We start from the raw sequence: 22,628 nt of genomic DNA, 5'->3' as shown, positions 1-22,628 counted from the left end.
TGCCATCGATTTTTAATAATAGCGTACACCCTCTACACAAATAAAGTATTTTCCAATAAATGTCCAAAAACACATAGCAATCCCTCGCCTACGAAACAGCCATACTCAACTCCAACACCCACCCCCATGCCCCCCCCCCCCTTACCTTGTAGTTCTGAGTTCTGGTCAAACTACATAAGGGTTAATTTACTAAAGAAAAACAGAGGGCGCACTTTGGTGTTGCTCTCTGAAAGGGTAGTTGCTCCAGAGCTTAGTAAATGAGCATATGATTGGGTATTCTTTGCAATGGGAAGTCTCATCTCAATTACTAAGCCCTTGCAGGGTGGAACTGAACGTGTAAAGTGCACGGCTTAAACATAGCAAATCTAGAGTTTTCCAATCTGACATCTGCTGTAAAGCTGCCATATTGGTCCTCCTTAGTTGGCTTCCTCTTCCGGGTACAGGCAGTCGGCTAGCGATGTCTCCCTGGGCTCTCTTGCCGACCTTCCCTCCCGACCTCTCTGTGTACTCGATCATGCAGTTGCATGGAGGAGCTGCAGGAGGCTTCGGGAAGAGGGACATGTCCTTCTGGCCTTGACCAGAACGGCGGTGGGGCAGGGCAAAAGAAAAATTTTTTTTTTAGAAAACATCAAAACCAGGGAGAGGGTGGATGTTGAGTTTTAACTTTACAAAGTTAGGTTCCGCTTTAAGAACTCCCAAGTGGCTCTGTGTGCTGAGGGTTGGATTCTTGACTTTTTTGGGCTGTGAAAAATTGGGTGCTGGTCACTTATAAAAGGCTAATTAAGTTGTAAGTGGCAATCAGTGGGGTCACTGATCGCCACCGTCCATTTTCTACGGGCCAATCTGGTCTCAGGACCCACTTCATGATTGGTCGGGAGGAGAAGCAGGAAGACATTTGCAAATATTAACTCGCTAATGTCATACAAGTGGGTCGCCTCTGCCCCCCGAGCCCACCCTTTTTTTAAGTCAATTAGAGACTCAGGGGCAGATCCACAGAGCGAGTACGCCGGCGTATCTACTGATACGCCGGCGTACTTTCAAATTTCCTGCGTCGTATCCTTGGTTTGAATCCTCAAACCAAGATAGGACGGCATCTGGGTTAGATCCGACAGGCGTATAGCTTCGTACGCCTTCGGATCTTAGATGCAATACTTCGGTGTCCGCTGGATGGAGTTCTCGTCGTTTTCCGTGTTGAGTATGCAAATTAGCTATTTCCGATGATCCACGAACGTACGCGCGGCCGTCGCATTCTCTTACGTCGTCTGTAGTCGGCTTTTTCCGGCGTATAGTTAAAGCTGGTGTTTTGCGGCGTATAGTTAGACTTGCCAAGTTAAGTATGGCCGTCGTTCCCGCGTTTATTTTGAATTTTTTTTTTTTTTTTGCGTAAGTCGTCCGTGAATCGGGATGGACGTAATTCACGTCTATGTTAAAAAAAATTACGTCCTTGCGACGTCATTTAGCGCAATGCACGGCGGGAAATTTCGGGACGGCGCATTCGCAGTTCATTCGGCGCGGGGACGCGCTTCATTTAAATGAAACACGCCCCATAATCGCCGATTTGAATTCCGCGCCGTTACGCCGCCAGAGATAGACTACGCCGCCGTAACTTACGGCGCAAAATCTTTAAGGATTCAAACTAAAGCCAGGTAAGGTACGGCGGCGTAGCGTATCTCTGATACGCTGCGCGGGTGCAGATCTCTGCGGATCTGCCCCTCAGGCTTTAATCACGTGCTTCAAAAAAAGAAAAAAAACATTGAAGTTCATGCGTCCGGAGCTCTTACCTCAACTAAATGGAAAATTGCTCACCAAACATAATTAGTCACCATGCCATTGGTAGATCAAAAAGTGCTTGTGTTATACTGTGTATCTTACAAAGGTGGTGACCATCTCCTTTGTACAAATTATAAGCTCTGCATGACTCCATTCATAAATAACCATATATGAACAAAAGTAGAAAACAATAGTGAAATCTTGCTTGCAATAAGGTTACAACTAAATGCAAATATTTTTTCTAAGTTTTGGAGAAAGTGGAGATGAATTAGAACACCTACTAGGTTTTTATTGCTGTCTTTCCCCATGTTAGGGAGACTCACCCATTAAAGTGGTTGTAAACCCTCTCTGACCACTTGCACCTACAGGTAAGCCTAGATTAAGGCCCCGTACACACCATAGAATCCATCCGCAGATAAATCCCAGCAAATGGGTTTCAGCGGATAGATCCTATGGTGTGTACACGCCAGCGCATAGAAATCCGCGGAAATCCTCGAGAGGATTTATCCGTGGAAACGGTCCGCTGGACCGTATCCGCGGATAAATTCTATCGTGTGTATGGGGCCTAAGGCTTACCTGTAGGTGCAAGAAATATCTCCTCAACCTACATGGTTAAGGAGATATTTGCAGAAAGGACTGCATCGATGTCTACGGCGCATGTGCGGAGGGGAACGAGGAGCGCTTTGGGGGCTTCAATCTCAGGTAAGTCATTCATAATGAGCTAGTATGCATAGCATACTAGCTCATTATGCCTTTCTCTTGCAGGGATTTTTTATTAAGAAAAAAAACAGGGTTTATTTCCTCTTTAAATTTGTCCTGATTATCATTATGTAAAAGTAAAAGAAAATCACACATTTGGGTTTGTCCCTAGAAAAGTAATACAGGGGACACTAGTTCTGGTAACCTGGGGGGCCCCAAGGGATTGCCTTAAAGCAGAGTTCAATATTAAAAAATGGCCCTGTATATACTGTATATCTATATGATCTAAGTGGCTGCTATTTATGCTTTTTTGGATTTGTGATAAAGCGCACACATTTGGTAATACAGGACAGGTACTCACAATATCTCCGTATTCCCTGGCAGTTCAGGCACACTGGAGCGATTCCTGCAGGTAATGCTGTAGCTGATCTCCTGTTCACATTTACAGTTGTCTGGACAGTTGGCCCCGGCCCGGGGTAATAGGAGAAGAAGGGGCAGCAGACAGCAGGACAGGCAGGGTATACCAGAGGACATGGCTATCCCGGACCTCACATGGGTCAGTACACGGTACCAGCAGGCAGAAGTCACGATATGCTGTGGTTCAGTCCTGTGGGGTACAGTGGAGTGTTAGCTCTGCAGTTCATATCATCCATAATCACTAGGAAGCCTTTCAGTTATACTTATTAGCTAGATTGTAAGCTCTAACGAGCAGGGTCCTCTGATCCCTCCTGTATTGAATTGTATTGTGACTGTACTGTCTTCCCTGATGTAAAGCGCTGAGCAAACTGTTGGCGCTATATAAATCCTGTATTATAATAATAATAATAATAATAATAAGCTGCTCATTTCTTATTCTTCAAGCAAACATCGAATGGTGGCCATAAAACTTAAAATGTATTATCTGATTGATGTGCAATTTGATTAAAATAATCAAATTAGCAAAGAATTAAATAGGCATACGATACTTAAAGCGGGGGTTCACCCAAAAATGTTTTTTTTTTTTAACATTTCATTCAGCAGAGTTGTCAGAATGACAATCGCCTGTTTTTTTTTTAATTTCATTGCCGTACATACCGTATTTTCACCGCCGCTTCCGGGTATGTAATCTGCGGGACTGGGCGTTCCTAATTGATTGACATCCTTCTGACCGGCGCATACAGCGCGTCACGAGTTGCCAAAAGAAGCCGGACTGCAAGTCGGCTCTATACGGCGCCTGCGCACCGATGTTCGGCTTCTTTCAGCAACTCGTGACGCACTGTATGCGCCGGTCGGAAGGATGTCAATCAATTAGGAACGCCCAGTCCCGCAGATTACATACCCGGAAGCGGCGGTGAAAATACGTTATGTACGGCAATGAAATAAAAAAAAGCAGCCGATTGTCATTCTGACAACTCGGCTGAATGTAATGTAAAAACAATTTTTTTTGGGTGAACCCCCGCTTTAAATCAGGAAGTCTGGCAACTTGGATGCTCTTGAATAAAAGTACATTATTAGTTACATGGGTACACGGGTACAGGCTATACAGTGACACGTTTTGGCTAAGAAGCCTTCATCAAAGCATCCTTTGATGAAGGCTACTTAGCCGAAACACGTCATCATATAGCCTGTACCCGTGTACCTATGTAACTAATAAAGTATTTTTATTCAAGAGCATCCGCGTTGCCAGCCTTCCAGATTTAGGTATTGTATCTGTGGACCCTGAACATCCTGGCTAGAGCACAGGATCACAGTTTGTGGACTTTTATATTGGCAGTGGAGCTGGGGTAACAATTTGTTTTTTTTTCAATTAAATAGACATAACTTCCCATATGATCGGTTTAGAGTTGACGTAGATTGGATTCAATCAAATTAAGTCGATCAGCTCAAGATTTGTTTTGGCTCGATCTGCAGCACTTAGATGCTTTGGTCATGAATTCAATCAAATTACGAGATTACATGGTGGAAATACCCATGTGATCCGATTCTGGCAATGGCACTGCGTTTTGCGAGCTGCTTTGTTATTAACTTAACACCCGCAGCAGATCGCATGAGCGATTTCAATGCGCTGCATGAAACCCACAAGGATCGTTGCGTTTCTCGCATCGCATCAGTGACCCTAGGCTTATTGAAGCATGTAGAGCCACCATTAGATCAAATATATGGCTACAATATTTTAACATTACACAGAGAACTTAACCCCTTGTCACCCAGTCCGGTGTCCCTTTTAACAGGGTCTTTACACCCGGGGTTGTGTAAAGGTCTGTTCAGTTACGTCATTGGCTATCACAGCGGTCACATAATCAGGGACACCATGAGGGGGGTATAGGCAGTACTCATGTAAGGGGCCCGAGTGTTCCTAGGGGCCCGACCGGCCAGGGCTCGCTCCCCCCAACAGCAGAACACAGTAATGGAATTTGACAAGCCCGCTACCCAAGCACCAGCCAACGGCATCTTTCAGACTGGCAACATTCCCAACAGCAGGTGATCGCGGCCAGCGCTCACTCCTCGTCCATTTACTGCTGAGGTGGAGCCTGGTGGCCGCTGCTGGGTTTGCTTGCACTGTGATTGGCCGGGACTTTTTTTTATCTCCTTCTCCTTGAATGGGACACCCTGAGGCTGACAAGCTGGTATAATTGATTTCCATTGTGAAAATGGATGAGGATGACTCTGGGTGCAGATGAGAGTTACATTTTGGAGAGCCTTTTCACTATGTAACTCTCATCCCCATCCAGAGTCATTCTCATCCATTTTCACAGAATCATCTTCCCAGCATCTACACCATTCCTCCACAACGCATCGCCACCCACGCTCAGCACCATCCATCCCTCCAGTCTCCACAACACATCGCCACCCATGCCCAGCACCATCTATCCCTCCAGTCTCCACAACGCATCACCACCCAGGACCTGAACCATCCATCCCTCCAGTCTCCACAACACATCCCTACCCACTCCCAGCACCATCCATCCCTCCAGTCTCCACAACACATCGCCACCTACGCCCAGCACCATCCATCCCTCCAGTCTCCTTAACGCATCACCGCCCACGCCCAGCATCATCCATCCCTCCAGTCTCCACAATGCATCACCACCCACGCCCAGCATCATCCATCCCTCCAGTCTCCACAATGCATCACCACCCACGCCCAGCACCATCCATCCCTCCAGTCTCCACAATGCCAGTGAGTGGATTCGGTGGGACGACCAGTGGGGGGGCCCTGGGGAATGTTGGTGGTCAGGCTCGGGGGGGGGGGGGAAGGCCTAAAGCCCTGTAAGGGGCCCCAAAATTTCTGATGGCTGCCCTGCACATAATCGGCAGCCTCGATCAGTAGCCTATACAAACAAAAATGGTGAGCTCAGGAGCTGTAACCCGTCTAAGCTATCCCACCGGGAAGCTGCCAAAGTTGACAGATAATCATAGGCAGCGGAGGAATTCCCCCCAAGGCTGCACACCCTCTGCGTACGATCAGCTATGGGGCGCTTCTGGAAAAATGGTCAAACATTCCCACACTCCTAAACCTTGTGGACAGCCTTCCCAGAAGAGATGAAGCTGTTATAGCTGCAAAGGGTGGTCCAACTCAATATTGAACCCTAAGGACTAAGACAGGGATGCCATTAAAGTTCATGTGCGTGTAAAGGCAGGCATCCCATTACTTTTGGTAAAATATTGTATATGTTATGCAAACAACATACAAGAATATGCAAACGGAGTCATCCTGATCCTCAATCAGACCAGAAACAAAGTGACAGCAAGACAAACACCAATCACCCAGATATCACCTCCTTAGGCTGGAGCTGTGTAGATCCTACGCCTGCACTGATAATATCGAACTGACTCACATCTCTGATAAATGACTCAAGGCTGACCGAATAAAACCCACCAATAAAACGGCTTCCCAATGTGCAGCACCATGGCAACCATGCAGACGATGCAGAGGCCAAGGCATCATTCACAGTGACGTACCTTAAAGGGTTAGTTTACCTTTTGCAAAAAACTGTCTATGCAGATAAGGTATAAAAGCAAACTGCGCAGCTTTGACCAAAGTTGAATAATGCCCTTGCTATAGATGTAGGCCATTTACACACCTCCTGATGCCTGACTGAAAAACGTACAGAGTTGGCAAGCTCATTCCAATCTGCCTGGTTGCTAGGGCGTTGCTAAGACACTCCCGGTTGTTACCATTCTCCTCCACCATCACAGGAGCGAACTCACAACAACTGAGCTCAGAGCTACTGCATCAGGGAAGAGAAAACCCATGTAAGGGGGTTTGAATCAGAGAAAGAGCTCATTCCTGTGAAAAATCTGACCGTGTGTATGCTCCATCCAACATTTTCTGTCGGAATTTCTGACAACAAATGTTTGAGAGCTGGTTCTCAATTTTTCCGACAACAAAAAGTTCTCGTTGGAAATTCCGATCGTCTGTAGCCAATTCTGACGCACAAAAATCCTACTCATGTTTCGGAATCAATTCGACGCATGCTCGGAATCATTGAACTTAATTTTTCTCAGCTTGTTGTAGTGTTGTACGTGACCGCGTTCTTGACGTTCGGAATTTCCGATAACATTTGTGTGACCGTGTGTATGCAAGACAAGTTTAAGCGAACATCCTTGGAAAAAAATCCACGGTTTTGATGTTGGAATGTCCGATCGTCTGTACGCAGCATTATAGATTTTTGGACAGGCATCGGGAGGTACGTAAATGGCCTACACCTATTGCAAGGGCATTATTCAACTGTAGTCAAAGCTGCAGTTTGTGTTTATTTACCGGCACCCCTTTACCTGCATAGGCAGTTGTTTTGGTATCAGTGAACTAACCCTTTAAGGACACACCAGTGCGAAGGGCTGTTTTTGCCTGTGGTGGATACACAGGTGTTCCCTGCATTGGCGTGCAGGGAGTTCCATTAATGTTCACTCTTTTGATCTGTAGATGAGACAGAAAGATACAATGTTTCTTTTTACCTTTTGTTTTTTTCCCGGCTGAGCAATGTTGTTGATAAACATTGCCCAGCTGCTTTTTTTTTTTACAGCTCCAATTGCTGACTTCTTTAACACTTCAGCTCCATTAGGGGCACCCGGGTGCCGCCCCTCTCTCCTCGCCACCCTCTATATGCATTGCATGAATCTATCCATGGCCGCCCCCATTCATGAGTCAGGCCCCTTTCAGGTCACCAGCGGTCAACCAGGTTTTTTTTTTTAAGCACCTAATTAGAGCCATAGGCCATAGGCTCTAACAGGCTTCAAAATAGGGTGGGCTCGGGACCGTGAGTATGTGTCCGGATCCCAGCCAGGTAGGAAGAAGAAGCCCATACATAAATTGAAATTTGCTTAACCGGATGAATTTCCCTCATGTATGGCCAACTAGTGTATAGTAGATTGTGTCCTAACAAATGTCAAAGTACTAATTGGGCCAATTATCCCTCAAAAGGGATACGCCGGCGTAACTGCTGTTACGCCGTCGTATCCCTGTTTCTAACTATGGAACTGATCCACAGAATCAGTTTTCCATAGTTAGGCAGAAGATCCGGCATGTGTAAGGGACTTACACTGCTGGATCTTAGGATGCAGTACCGCATCCGCCACTGGGGGCATTTTGTGTCGAAATGCCGCCTCGGGTATGCAAATTAGCACTTACGGAGATCCACAAAGCTTTTCAGCTTCGTTTTTTCTCCGTAAGTTTTAGTTTGCAAACGTAAAATTAGGGCTGCTTTTACAAAGTGTAAACTGTTTACACCTTGTAAAAACAGACCCTTCTGTCCAGCGACGCGATTTTTTTTTTTGTTTTGAATATTTTTTTTCGCGGCGTATCTTTTTTTTTTCCCGACGCAACTTTATTGACCCGTCGCAATCCACAAAGCTCGGCGTAACGTAATTTCGCGCTATGCACGTCGGGAAAATGACGTCACGAGCATGCGCAGTACGGCTGGCGCGGGAGCGCGCCTAATTTAAATGGGAATCGCCTCCATGAAAATAGGAACGCCTTGCGCCGGCGGAATTTAAGTTACACAGCCAAAAATTTCTAGGTAAGTGCTTTGTGGATCGGGCACTTAGGTAGAAATTTTAAGGCAGTGTAACTTAAATGGGAAAAATTAAGTTACGCTGGATCTTTGTGGATTACCCCCATTATTCCCAATAGTAACTGTTATTTTAATGAAAAATATTTTGTATCATTCAGCGTGTTTATCGTATCCAAAATATCCAAATGCGAATGAAAAACACCACTTGAGAGCTCAGCAGTACTGAGTGTTCTGAACTCCTTAGTTCCAGCAAACAGCAATGAGAGGAATGTAGGACGCCCATCCCAAGCACATAGTTTAACCACCTCAATAGCGGATGCTTTTACCTACCTGCCCAGGTAATTTTTATGTTTTTCAGGGCTGTCACACTTTGAATAACAATTACTCAGTCATGTAACACTGTACACAAATTACATTTTTATCACTTTTTTTTTTTAAGATAGAGCTTTCTTTTGGTGTGTTTTTATTTTTGTTTAGCTATATAAATGATAAAATACCAAACATTTTAAATAAAAACCCCAAATGTTCTTTGTTTTATTTTTTCTTTATAAACAGTCCAAAATGTATTTTTCGAAAAAATGTTGGTAAACATACCTAAAACAGGGTATATTATTTACATGAAAGGTATAGAGTCTACAAACTATTTTATATATATATATATATATATATATATATATATATATATATATATATATATATATATATATATATATAGTATACAGTATATTTAAAAATTGATCAATCCTGATATAATGACTGTCAATCTCATTTCTTGAGGCACCTAAAATGCCAGGACAGTACAAATACCCCACAAATTACCCCTTTTTGGAAAGTAGACAGTCCAAGGTATTTAGTAAGAGGCGGGGTGAGTCTTTTGAATAGGCTTTAACGTGTATAGGCTTTAACGACGTGAAAAAAACGTGCATGCTCAGAAGCAAGTTATGAGACGGGAGCACACGTTCTGGTAAAACTAGCATTTGTAATGGAGATGGCACATTCGTCACGCTGTAACAGACTGAAAAGCATTATGACTGAAAAGCGCGAATCGTCTCTCTCTCACCAAACTTTTACTAACACAAAATCAGCAAAAGCAGCCCAAAGGGTGGCGCCATCTGAATGGAACTTCCCCTTTATAGTGCCGTTGTACGTGTTGTACGTCACCGCGCTTTGTTCGAGCATTTTTTTTCACGATCGTGTGTATGCAAGGCAGGCTTGACAAGATCTCTTGTGGTTCTGCAGGTATGATCGGATATATTTATATATATATATATATATATATATATATATATATATATATATAAATATATCCGATCATACCTGCAGAACCACAAGAGATCTTGTTTACCAGAACGAGTGCTCCCGTCTCATATATATATTTATACCTATATTCCATCTTTTTTTACCTAGATGTTATATGAGGGGCAACCAATGTTAAGTATGGCCGTCGTTCCCGCGTCGAAATTTAAAAATGTACGTCGTTTGCGTAAGTCGTCCGTGAATGGCGCTGGACGCCATTTACGTTAACGTCGAAACCAATGACATCCTTGCGACGTCATTAAGCGCTATGCACGTCGGGAAATTTTAGGGACGGCGCATGCGCAGTACGATCGGCGCGGGAACGCGCCTAATTCAAATGATCCACGCCCCCTACCTGGGTCATTTGAATGAGCCGGGGTTGCGCCGGAGAATTTACGCTACGCCGCCGCAACTTTCCAGGCAAGTGCTTTGTGAATCAAGCACTTGCCCGTAAAACTTGCGGCCGCGTAGCGTAAACGAGATACGTTACGCCCGCATAGTTTTACGCCAGTATACGAGAATCTGGCCCAATATGTCTTGCTGCAGCTTCTAATGCACTTTGTGAGAAGCTCATAGTATGCTGTGAAATCAGAGTAAGCAACTTCAGTCCAGGAGAGGAGCCGGTACAACCGTGCAAGATTGAAGGGAAGGCTGGGGGTCAGCTTTAAGAGTGGGGGCTGAATCCCATAAGAGCAACTAGACGCTGGCGCTCCTAAATGTATCCATGTCATCGATATTCGCTGCTGTCAGCATTTCATTAGCATAAATATTACAGCAATCTCCACGTCTGGAAACACTCATATGTAGAAGGGAAATGGGCAGATTCCAATTTCAGGACCACCTACAGAAGTTTTACTGGCTGTGCATAGAACGCTTTGAAAACACTGTCAGACTAAGGGGATCATTGAACCGCTTGCAGACTGCCCACCTTAGATATACTGTGGCAGGGCGGCCGCTCTGTGCCAGATCACATACCTGGTACGTGATCTGACCAGAGCCAACTTTAAGGCAGGGCAAAAGGGGCAGCCATCATTGTTGTGGGCAGGGTCATTTTTAATATTGATTGGACCCTGGGCAATCAATATTAAATGAGCCCCCCCCCCATGCAATTTCTCTCTCCACCTGCTCTGGGTCATACAATAAATAGCAGCTAGACTCAAAATCAGTTCACTGAATTAGATCAGGCAGCGATTGCGATTGGTAGCGATTACTGTACATCAACACTGCTAGTTGCTAGAGGTTACTGGAAATCCTTACCACTCAGCAATTGGTTGCTAGAGGTTACTACACATTATTACTGCTCACTGATTGGTTGCTAGAGGTTACTGCATATCCTTACCGCGTAATGATTGGTTGCATGAGGTTAGTGAACATCATTACTGCTCACTGATTGGTTGCTAAAGATTACAGCACATCATCTCCTCACTGCCTGCACACAATTTTACAATTTTTATTTTTATTTTTTACAATTTGTTTTTTTATTTTTTATAATTTATTGTTTGTTTGTTTTTTACAATGCTTTCTTTATTTTAAGAGGGGGGGGGGGGACAGTGTCAGTGTGTTTTTTATTAATTTAATTTTATTTTTTTACAATTGTTTTATTATTTTTATTAGCCCTGTTGGGGGGCTTTGGTGAGATATCAGGGGTCTTAACAGACCTCTGACATCTCCCCTTTGAGACAGAGAAAGGGACTAGAGATACAGATTCCTCAGTCCCTTTCTCTGCAGCTTCAGCTGCGCTGAAAATGAATGGAGAGAAGACAGCGGCTCCTCTCTATTCATAAACTGAAACATTGTAAACACAATTTACGATGCTCAGTTATATGAATGGACAGAGTCAGTGATCACCGACTCTGTACATTCGGAAAAGGTAGGAGCCAGGTGTACCGGCTCCTATCTCTGCTCTCCATCCTGACAGATCGAGGGGGTGGAGGAGGAGAATGGAGGGGGACACGGCAGCATGGAGGGGGACACGGCAGTGCGGAGGGGGACACAGCAGCACAGAGGGGGACACGTCAGCACGGAGGGGGACACGGTAGCACGGAGGGGGAAACGGCAGCATGGATGGGGACATGGCAGCAGGGAGGGAGATGGCAGCACGGAGGGAGACGGCAGCACAGAGGGGAACACGGAGAGAGATGGCAGCACGGAGGGAGACGGCAGCACGGAGGGAGATGGCAGCACGGAGGGGAACACGGAGAGAGACGGCAGCACGGAGGGGAACACGGAGAGAGACGGCAGCACGGAGGGAGACGGCAGCATGGAGGGGAACACTGAGAGAGACAGCAGCACAGAGGGAGATGGCAGCACGGAGGGGAACACAGAGAGAGACAGCAGCACGGAGGGAGATGACAGCACTGAGGGGGACACGGAGGGAGACAGCAGCACAGAGGGGGACACGGAGGGAGAGAGCAGCATGGGGGGGACACGGAGGGAGAGAGCATCATGGAGGGGGACATGGAGGGAGACAGCAGCACGGAGGGGTACAGCAGCAGAATGGAGGGGGGCTGGAGGAGAATACGGGGACAGTCAGCGGTGAATGGCGATTGTAACTCCCCCACCGCACTGATCACCCTGACTGTCCAGGTATGGGGTGAAGCATCGGAGCATTTGCCCGAGTACAAGTACTCAGGCAAATGCTTGGTATCGGTACTGATACCAATACTAGTATCGGTATCTGGACAACCCTAGTTTTTACCCATGCGCACTGTCGCAGTAATCATGATGCATCACGGAGTCGAATCATGGACAGGATAATCGTAATCGAATCGTGAGACCAGTGAAGATAACGCACCCCTAATCTATATCCTGTTCACATCTTTACCATCAGCAATCTCATTGGATACAATAATATCCCAGCTATATAGGAAAAGTGTGAAGTAAAATACAGATACATCACAGATCAGCCAAATTTGCTATACCCTATCATCGCGGGCCACCCTATTAGTAATACGTCAAGGCTAGCTGAAGATCTGCTGGATTCCAAGCAGTAACACTTCAACCCCTTTTATCCTCTCTTTATTCGCTAAAGTGACTAAAGTGTTTTTTAGCTTAAAAGGTCTGCTCTGGGCCCTTGTAACTATGCCATTAAGGCAGTTCTAAAAGGCAAAGGAGGGTTCAACACGGTACTAGCAAGGTGTACCTAATAAAGTGGCCGGTGAGTGTATATAATTTCTGTTCCGTATATGTTATTTGTTCTCTCAGTTTTCCATTATATGCAATCCTCACTGTCCAGAGCAGCGGTAATGTGTGATTGAGCAGTGGAAAGGAGTGACTGTCTCCCGGCTGATGAAGAAATCATCTGGACGCTAGAATGCGACGTCCAACATGACACCTGATGAATGGAATCTTGTGCAACCTCCAAGATGATACAATCGCTCTCTTCCTGACAATGTGCAATGGCGCACATCACTGTCAGCTGTAGTAATAGAACTAATAATAGAACGAGATTAATGAAAAAAAAACGACACTAAGAACTAATTGTATCCATGCTGACTGCGTAACGGAACCCCTATGCAGCATCGAAAAAAAAACAATGACGTGTTCCGTAAAAGCAAAAGCATAGAAGAAAGTTACTTACTGTTCATGGGGTCTCCATGCTTTCAACAGTCAGGCATGAGTAAGGCTTGACTTAGACGGCTCAAATTTCTTCAGATTCCTGCTGAATTGGCCGAAATTCAAGCTGTGGGTGGCAATGCAGGCCTCATCCGGCTCAACAAAAGTCAATTTAAAATCGAATGAGCCGAGCGGAAACTTATTGGCCGAACAGTGATTCTGTCATATCAGATGCAGTCACTTTTCAGGTTTTCAGACAGCCGTGTGTGCTGTGGCTGCCCGATAACAATAGTCGGCAGTGCAGCTCTACCACAGATGGAGGGATTGTAAGGCACCCGATGTTTCTTATATCCAATTGTAAGACAGTCAATGGTTCCTATATCCAAAGGTAAGACACGCAATGGTTCCTACTGTATATCTAATGGTAAGACACCCAATGGTTCCTATGTTCAATGGTTCCTACATCCAATGATAACACAGCGAGCAATTCCTATAGCCAATGGTAAGGCACCCAATGGTTCCTTTGTCTAATAGTAAGACACCCAATGGTTCCTATGTTCAATGGTTTCACACCTAATGGTTCCTACATCCAATGATAACACAGCCAGCGATTCGTATAGCCAATGGTAAGGCACCCAATGGTTCCTTTGTCCAATAGTAAGACACCCAATGGTTCCTATATGCTTTGGTAATACATCCAATGGGTCCTACAGTATATAGAATAGCAAGACACCCACTGGTTCCTATATCCAATAGAAAGGCATCCAATGGTTCCTATATCCAATCATTTGATAAGACACCCAGTATTTCCTATATCCAGTGGTAAGACACCTTATGGTTTCTATATCTAATGTTAGAACACCCAATGGTTTCTATATCCAATGGTAAGACACCCAATGTTTCCTATATTCAGTGGTAATACACCCAAAGGTTCCTATATCCAATCATAAGGCACCCGATGGTTTTTATATCCAAAGGGTAAGACACCAAATGGTTAGAGAAAATAGTTAGACCAGTGGATGAAATACACACACCTCCACTCTAAGTCTGGAGTACAAATATAATAGTAGGAGGTGTCTGTATAGTGGGACCTATGTATCATAATGTGATATTACTGGTTTTAAAATGTACTAACGTGTTGTGCGTTATTTTTAAATGATTGTAAATAAAGATTGATATTTTTAACAAATTGGATTCTGTCTCATGTGGGTGCCAGTGAAGTCCATCATCAGCAGTACTGGTTCCTGCAAATTGTACAGACACCCAATAGTTCTTATATCCAATGGTATAACACCCAAAGGTTCCTATATCTAAAGGTAAGACACCTGGTTGTTCCTATATCCTTTGATAAGACACACAATGTTTCCTATATCCATTGGTAAGACACCAAATAGTTCCTATATCCAATGGTAGACCACCCAATGGTTCCTATATCTAATAGTAGATAACCTAATGGTTCTTATATCCAATGATAACACACCCAATGGTTCCTATGTCCATAATACTTCCTCAATGGGAATCCTCTGTTTAGTAATAATTCATTGGTGGGTTAATGTATAGCAGGGGTGCCCAACCTCTTGAAGAGCGAGGGCCACTTAAGCAACTTGGTAACCAGTCGAGGGCCACGGCTACTCTATAAACCCACCGATCCGCCCAGATGAAAGGGGACACATTTGGATTGGAGGTAGGCGGGCGTAAACAGACATCTGTCTCTCTATAGAGGGGAATTGAGGGTCCCATTTGGTCGGGCGGATCGTGCGAAAAGGGCCTAAGACTGCTTTCGCACTGAAGTGCTGCGGTTTACACACACCACAGGTGCAGCATAGTGCACCTGTGTCTATCATGCGGGTTAGCTGAACTTTGCCATAGACTCCACCTGTGTCAAAAGCCGGCACTGTAGAGGAAGCATCGGCTTATGGGGCTCTGCTCCGCAGCTGTTTTCTTCCTCTACCACCAGCTTCATTCACAACACTGATGCTGTGGTATGGCGGGTCGGCAACCTGCGATCTGGGCTTGCCAACCCACCATTCCAGAGCAGGAGGTCGTGGGCCACATCAGAAGGCTCCGCGGGCCACTTGTGGCCCCTGGGCCACAGGTTGGTCACCCCCTGATGTATAGTTTACTCAATGGTAAGGCACCCCGTAGACGCGGCCAACTGTTAATCAATGTGTTTTGTTGAGGTGCCCTCTAAAATGCATCTATTGATAGCTACAGGTTCCCATGTAGATAAGCATGTGCCAGGGACGTGCGGTGAGATCAGTGGCTGGTGAGGCACTGGCTAGTATCAGAGCCAGATACACACTGGTTACATACGCCGCAAACGTTAGAGCGAGAACAATAATCCTAGCACTAGATCTAAGCCTAAGCCTATAATAAGGATTACCTGTAGCTACCCTGGATATCTCCTAAAACTGAACGGTTTAGGAGATGTCCCCTGCATGTGTTGGCACATGCGCACTGAAGCAATGGCACGTACGTGCATGCTTGGGAGTAACATCATAGCGGATTGAATTTCTCACTTCCTGTTTCTCTTCAGTAAGCTTGCCCCCATCATCTGGCTGGGGGTTAGTCAGCCAGAACAGCTTACTGAGGAGGAGTGAGAAATTCAGACATAGAAAACAAAGACAAAAAACATTTAGAAGGGAAATTGAAGGAAAAGTTAATAAGTAAACCAACAATGCACTAGCTTAAAGGAACCTATTTACAAAATAAAAATTGAACCTTTACAACCCCTTTAAGCAGGCCATACACTGTAAGATTTTTCTCTATCACTTTCCCCATCCACACTAAACAGTGTGGATGGAAGAATCTCCCCTGCCAGCTATTGTATCCTGACTGCCGGCACCTGCGGCTGTCAGAATACTCAAACAGTGACTGTGGCTGATTGGATGCAGCCCCTGTTTGGTCAACAATCTTCTGCTCGACTCCTTTCATTTTTGAACTAAAGAATTAGCCAATATTGCCACCCACGGCTCAAATTTCGTTAAGAACTGTCCAAAATTTGCTCTGTATATGGCCAGCTTTACTTATAAAACATGCCTTAGATGTGGACAGAAGTATTAAAACTTACAATATTTACAGTCATAATTAGTTTCAGTGACTTTTCTATATGGTGCAAGCATACGCATTTAATACAATTAAATTTTCCTTAGTGGATCACATGCTCATTTTAGATGCATTTGGTTGCCTTATCCTTCAATTCAGTTTAATGTGATGACATGAACTCACAGATATAGATCCAGAGCAGCCTAAAAAGTATCTCAACGCTGCCGATCAATACAAAGCCAAAATCAATATTTTCCACCCAGGCCGATCATCTTAAGCTGGGCATACACAGACCAAAAATCGGGCGGTTTAGCAGCAACCAGCCAAATTTCGGTCCATGCATACTACTGTCTGTTTAACAAAATGGTGTCTGTCGTATAGTCATGTTGGAAAACCAGCATTCGATCGGCGCTTGCAGCCGATAGTTGCAGCTTGATTTTTCTATTCTGATGCGGGGGGGGGGGGGGGGATCTTCTGCTGGCAGAATAGAACAGAACAGTGAAAGAGATCCCTGCATCAGCATCACACGTATTGATGCATGCATCTGTCTGCTGGTTGAATGAAAAAAATGTGCTTATATTTCTAGCTAGATTCACAAAGTCGTTCGTGAATGGGGCTGGACGTAATTTACGTTCACGTCGAAACCAATATGTCCTTGCGGCGTACTTTGGAGCAATGCACACTGGGATATGTCCACGGACGGCGCATGCGCCGTTCGTAAAAAACGTCAATCACGTCAGGTCATTAATCATTTACATAAAACACGCCCCCCTGTTCCTCATTTGAATTAGGCGCGCTTACGCCAGCCCATTTACGCTACGCCGCCGTAACTTAGGAGGCAAGTGCTTTGTGAATACAGCACTTGCCTCTCTGACTTACGGCGGCGTAGCGTAAATACGATACGCTACGCCGAGTCAAAATTACGCCGACATACCTGAATCCAGCTATAAGTCTGATCAAATCCAATCTAAATCTGGTCTAAATCGACTTGAAAGGATGTTATGGCTGTTAGATTGTGTATTTGATCGTGTTAATCAACTTGCACATTTATCATATAATAAAAGCAAAGCAACTATTAAAAGAAGATGCTGAAATTCTTCCGAAACACGTTAGATTGGGGAATGACACCAAATTTGATTCTTTAGAAATGCTACATTGTAGACAGACGCATGAACACTCAAACACAGAGCAATTGATAACTTCTGATCGCATCTTTCAACTATCAATCAAAATCCACTTCTCTGTCTGTGTTCCATCGAATGGGTTGTCGAATATGGATCAGGTATTCATTTTTTGTTCTCCATGCTGGAAAAAAGAGCCTGTTTGAGGGCTCAACATTGTATATATTTTTTTTTATCATCAGAACCTAGTTAGAACTCTACAGGACACCTCGACCTCTTCATACCAGGACTTGTAGTCCCATACCTTGCTCTCAAGGACACTTCTACCTCTTCATACCAAAACTTGTAGTTCAATACTCATCTTAATAAAGGCCACTACACACGATACGAAAATCGGAAGAAAAATTCCGTCCGACGAACGATGTGCCGATTTTCGGATTGTTAGTACGATGCTTTCGACAGCCAATTCATTTTTTTTCGTCCGACAAAAGCTGGATGTGCAGACTATAACATATTTGACGTACGTGAACTCAGCGTACAATTTTCGTTTAATTCGTACAGTTTTCGTACATAAAAAAATCGCAAGAGCAAGACTACGCATGCTCAGAAACGAAAGAAAACAAAAAACTAGTCAACACATCACATCACTTCTAAAATTGTATTCTGTCTGACGAGAATTTTCGTATGGTGAATAACCTCTTCACTTTCAACATGAGACTAGCATGCAACAAAAAACGGACGAACGGTCGTCTGAAAATCTGAACATGTGTACGAGGCTTTAGACACCTCCAGTTCATCATACCAAGACTTGTAGTTCAATGTCTTGCTCTATAAAACACCTCCATTTCTTCATACCAGGACTTGTAGTCCCATATGTTGCTCTCAAGGACACTTCTACCTCTTCATACCAAAATTTGTAGTTCAATACTCATCTCAATAAGACACCTCGCTCTTCATATCAAGACTTGTTGTTCCATACCTTGCTCTATAAAACACTGACTTCATACCAGGACCCGTAGTTCAATACCCGGCTGTTTAAGACACCTCCACCTCTTCATACCAAGACTTGTAGTCTCCAATATCTTACCCAATATGACGCCTCTACCTCCTCATACCAAAAATTGTAGCTCCATACCCTGCTCCATAAGACGCCTACACCTTTTCATACCAGGACCTGAAGTTCAATACCCTGCTGTTTTAAGACACCCCCACCTTTTCATACCAGGACTTGTAGTCCAATACCTTACTCAATATGACACCTCTACCTTCTAAGGATATACAGTTTCATACCCTGCTCTATAAGACACCTCCACCTCCTCATACCAGGAATTGTAGTTCCATAACCAGCCCTATAAGACACCTCCACCTCCTCATACCAGTCCAGGACTTGTAGTTTCATACCCTGCCCTATAGAACATCTCTTCATACCAGGACCTGTAGTTCCATTCCTTGCTCTAAAAGACACCTCTACTTCTTCAGACCAGGACCTGTAGTTCTATGCTCTGCTCCACAAGACATCTCCAGCTCTTAATACCAGCATTTGTCACTTCATACCCCCCTCGTTAAGATATCTCTAACTCCTCCTCAACGTGTTGTTCTATATCCTGCTCTACAGGACACCTCTACCTCTTTATATCCAGGTTTATAGTTCCATACCCTACTCTAGAGCACACCTCCATTTCTTTATTTCCAGGCTTGTAGTTCCACACCCTACAGGACACCTCCACTTCTTTATATCCAGGCTTGTAGTTCCACACCCTACAGGACATCTCCACATCTTTATATCCAGGTTTGTAGTTCCATGCCCTACTCTACAGGACACCTCCACTTCTTTATATCCAGGCTTGTAGTTTCATACCCTACTCTACAGGACACCTCCACTTCTTTATATCCAAGCTTGTAGTTTCATACCCTACTCTACAGGACACCTCCACGTCTTTATATCCAAGCTTGTAGTTTCATACCCTACTCTACAGGACACCTACACTTCTTTATATTCAGGCTTGTAGTTCCATACCCTACTCTACAGACCCTACTCTACAGGACACCTACGCTTCTTTATATCCAGGCTTGTAGTTCCATACCCTACTCTACGGGACACCTACACTTCTTTATATCCAGGCTTGTAGTTCCATACCCTACTCTACAGGACACCTACACTTCTTTATATTCAGGCTTGTAGTTCCATACCCTACTTTACAGACCCTACTCTACAGGACACCTACGCTTCTTTATATTCAGGCTTGTAGTTCCATACCCTACTCTACAGGACACCTACACTTCTTTATATCCAGGCTTGTAGTTCCATACCCTACTCTACAGGACACCTCCACTTTTTTATATCCAGGCTTGTAGTTCCATACTCTGCTCTACAGGACACCTCCACTTCTTTATAAGCAAGTTAGAAGTTCCATACCCTGATCTACCTATGTTTGTAGTTCCATAACACCCGGATAGCCGCAAGTTACTGCTGTTGTTTACATGTAAGCTAAAAGCGCCCAATCCTGGAAGATTGTACTTAGGATATTCTGGGACTTGTAGTTGCTCAGAATCTGGAGAAGAACAAATTGTGCTGAATTACCTGATTGCAGAAGACGTGATATTGTCCACCGGTGATGCCCAGTGTGGTCGTGTTGTGGGGGGGTCAACTTCACTCAGGTTCCGGGGGAGATGGCTGGATGTGGTGGGAGCTCCTGGCTCTTGGGATGCCTCCGCTTCACTGCAGGTACTTTAGGTTTCATTGCAGCAATTCAAGTGCTGCTTAAAAACTCAAGTTGCGTTTTCCACAAAAACAATCTTCGTCCCCCTTTGCCTGTCTGCAGGGAGAAAGGAGGGGGTCCCCGAGCAGCCAAATCTTCCCTTACTGAGACCTCAAAGACTGCGTGGGTTACAACCAGAAGGACAGTGGCACCCTCTTCTGGTCACACCAGGTACCTGTAAAAAAAATAAAAAATTAAATGATATCCAATGCTCAAGAAAACACTTGGTTTGAGAGTAACTTGGTTTGAGAGCGTCTTTGCAAGACAAGCAACATTTTTAAATAGATTTTGGACTTGATATACAAGCGATGTCTTGATATACTGTACAAGTAGCGTCATGTCACAACTTAGTATAAAAGAGAGGAGAGGCACCCCTAAGTGTAGTAATATGGTTACATTTCAGCCCCGGAAGAATTTACCCCCTTCCTGACCAGAGCACTTTTTGCGATACGGCACTGCATCGCTTTAACTGACAATTGCGCGGTTGTGCGCCATTGCACACAACCAAAAATTGACATCCTTTTCCCCCACAAATAGAGCTTTCTTTTGGTGGTATTTGATCACCTCTGCGGTTTTTATTTTTTTGCGCTATGAACAAAAAAAAAGCATAAATTTTGAAAAAAAAAACCTTACCGCGGCTAACTGCAGCCAAAAATAGGACGTTTGAGCGATCATTAAAAAATGCTCTATGTGTAAGACCCCTTTCACACTGGGGCGCATTTCGGGCAGTGTGCTTGCAGGATGGGAAAAAAAGTAAGCAGCATCTTTGGGGCAGTGCTGGAGCGTTGTATACACCTTTCCCGTCTCGCATTGCCCATTGAAATGAATGGGTAATGCTGCTGAAACGCCGGCAAAGCGATTCAGCGGCGACGCATCGCGGGCGTTATTAACCCTTTCTTAAAACCATTGGTGCTTTACTGCTAACGCACCGCCCTAGTATGAAAGGGGTCGAACATTTTTAGAACTTCTGATGCGCTGTGTTCAGTACGGCGCAATTTTAAAGAACAGTTTAATGGTTTCTATCGATTTAATGGTTTCCCAAAACAGTTCCATTCTAACCATGCTGTGATCGATAGCTGTCACAGTTGCTTGTGTAATGAATTTCGCTGATAAGCCATCAAATGGCTGGTGTGATAACTGATCACATGTGCAGCATCATGGCAACTGCAGATCAGAAGGAGGCTAAGATGGCGGCTTCCTTGGTTGTTAAGGATAGGAAGGTTTATTTCCGCTTTAAGGCCTCATTCACACATAAGTATAGCGGGAACGTGTTGATGGCCGTTGTGCCATTCAAGTGAATGGGCTGCCCTACGCCATACAAATGCCCCAAACTAGCTCCAGAACCTTTTCGTTCATGACCATTTTTTCAGTGCGTGTTTTGGTGCGTTTGTAACATGTTTTGCCGATAAACGTGCGTTGCTACCCGCACTTGTAGTACCATTAACAATTAATAGCACTGCGTGCGTGACTAGGGTTGCCAAAAAAATAAAAATAAAACACAAGGAAAGAGGCACCTCTGGGTGCAGTCGTTTGTAAAAGTAAGCTTTAATAATCATAAAGGTAACCAACTCACATGAGAGTGGCAGGCATGGTATGTATAATGTCACAGGGACGTTCCCGGGTCAGCGGCCGTGTAGGTCTCTGGATGACGACTGTGTCCTCTTCCCACGGATGGAAATGCCGGCTCAAAACGAAGGCTTGGAACACGAAGAGACCGTCGGCTGCATGGGATGACGTCATCAGAAGTGGACGCGTTTCGAGAACAGGCGCACTTGGATGTCTTGGCAAGTCGCGCTCCTTTGTCAACATCTGGTGCCATAACTGATCACATGTGCAGCACCATGGCAACTGCAGATCAGAAGGAGGCTAAGATGGCGGCTTCCTCGGCTGTAAAGGATAGGAAGGGTTTAGTTCCGGCTTTAAAGCGGTAGTTAAAGTTATTTATTTTACTTTTGCCTACAGGTAAGCCTATAATAAGGCTTACCTGTAGGTAACAAAAATATCTCCTAAAGCTTTACGGTTTAGGAGATATTCCCCTCGCAATGAGCCGCTGAATGCAGCGGCGCATGCGCACAGGGGATTCTCGGCAGCCGCCGGACCTTGCCAGAAAGAAGTGACGACATTGCGGCTCCAGCCACTCACTGCGCTGGAACCACGATACCCGGAAGACATGCCGAGGCGAAATGTCAGCTGCCGAGGTGTGGACTAGGAGGGACACCAACGCCTTGTTCTAAGGTAAGTATTTCATAATGAGCTAGTAGTAGCTAGTAGTGCATACTAGCTCATTATGCCTTTTCCCTTGAAGGTGTAAAGAAAAAAAAAGCAGCGGGTTTACTACTGCTTTAAGTCCCCTTTAACATGCATCTTCCCGCTAGCATAATTTTTACGCC

The 22,628-nt window shown here is 44.8% G+C and overlaps 1 protein-coding gene across 1 annotated transcript in view; it reads right to left on the bottom strand.

The window, feature by feature from the left end:
• The window catches only part of TSHR (thyroid stimulating hormone receptor), a 92,265-nt gene extending 71,898 nt beyond the window's left edge, over positions 1–20,367 (bottom strand). Inside the window, exons 1-2 of the mRNA XM_040333814.1 lie at positions 20,061–20,367; positions 2,831–3,076 (exon numbers count right to left, since the gene is read on the bottom strand). Of these exons, the coding sequence (XP_040189748.1) occupies positions 2,831–3,003 (173 nt within the window). The 5' untranslated portion in view covers positions 3,004–3,076; positions 20,061–20,367. The remainder of the gene's footprint in view (positions 1–2,830; positions 3,077–20,060) is intronic.
• Positions 20,368–22,628: the final 2,261 nt, after the last annotated feature.

This window comes from Rana temporaria, chromosome 13, assembly GCF_905171775.1.
Source record: "Rana temporaria chromosome 13, aRanTem1.1, whole genome shotgun sequence".
Lineage (NCBI taxonomy): Eukaryota > Metazoa > Chordata > Amphibia > Anura > Ranidae > Rana > Rana temporaria.
Note: the sequence above shows the minus strand (reverse complement) of the source record. Positions and strands in the feature narration are given on the sequence as shown.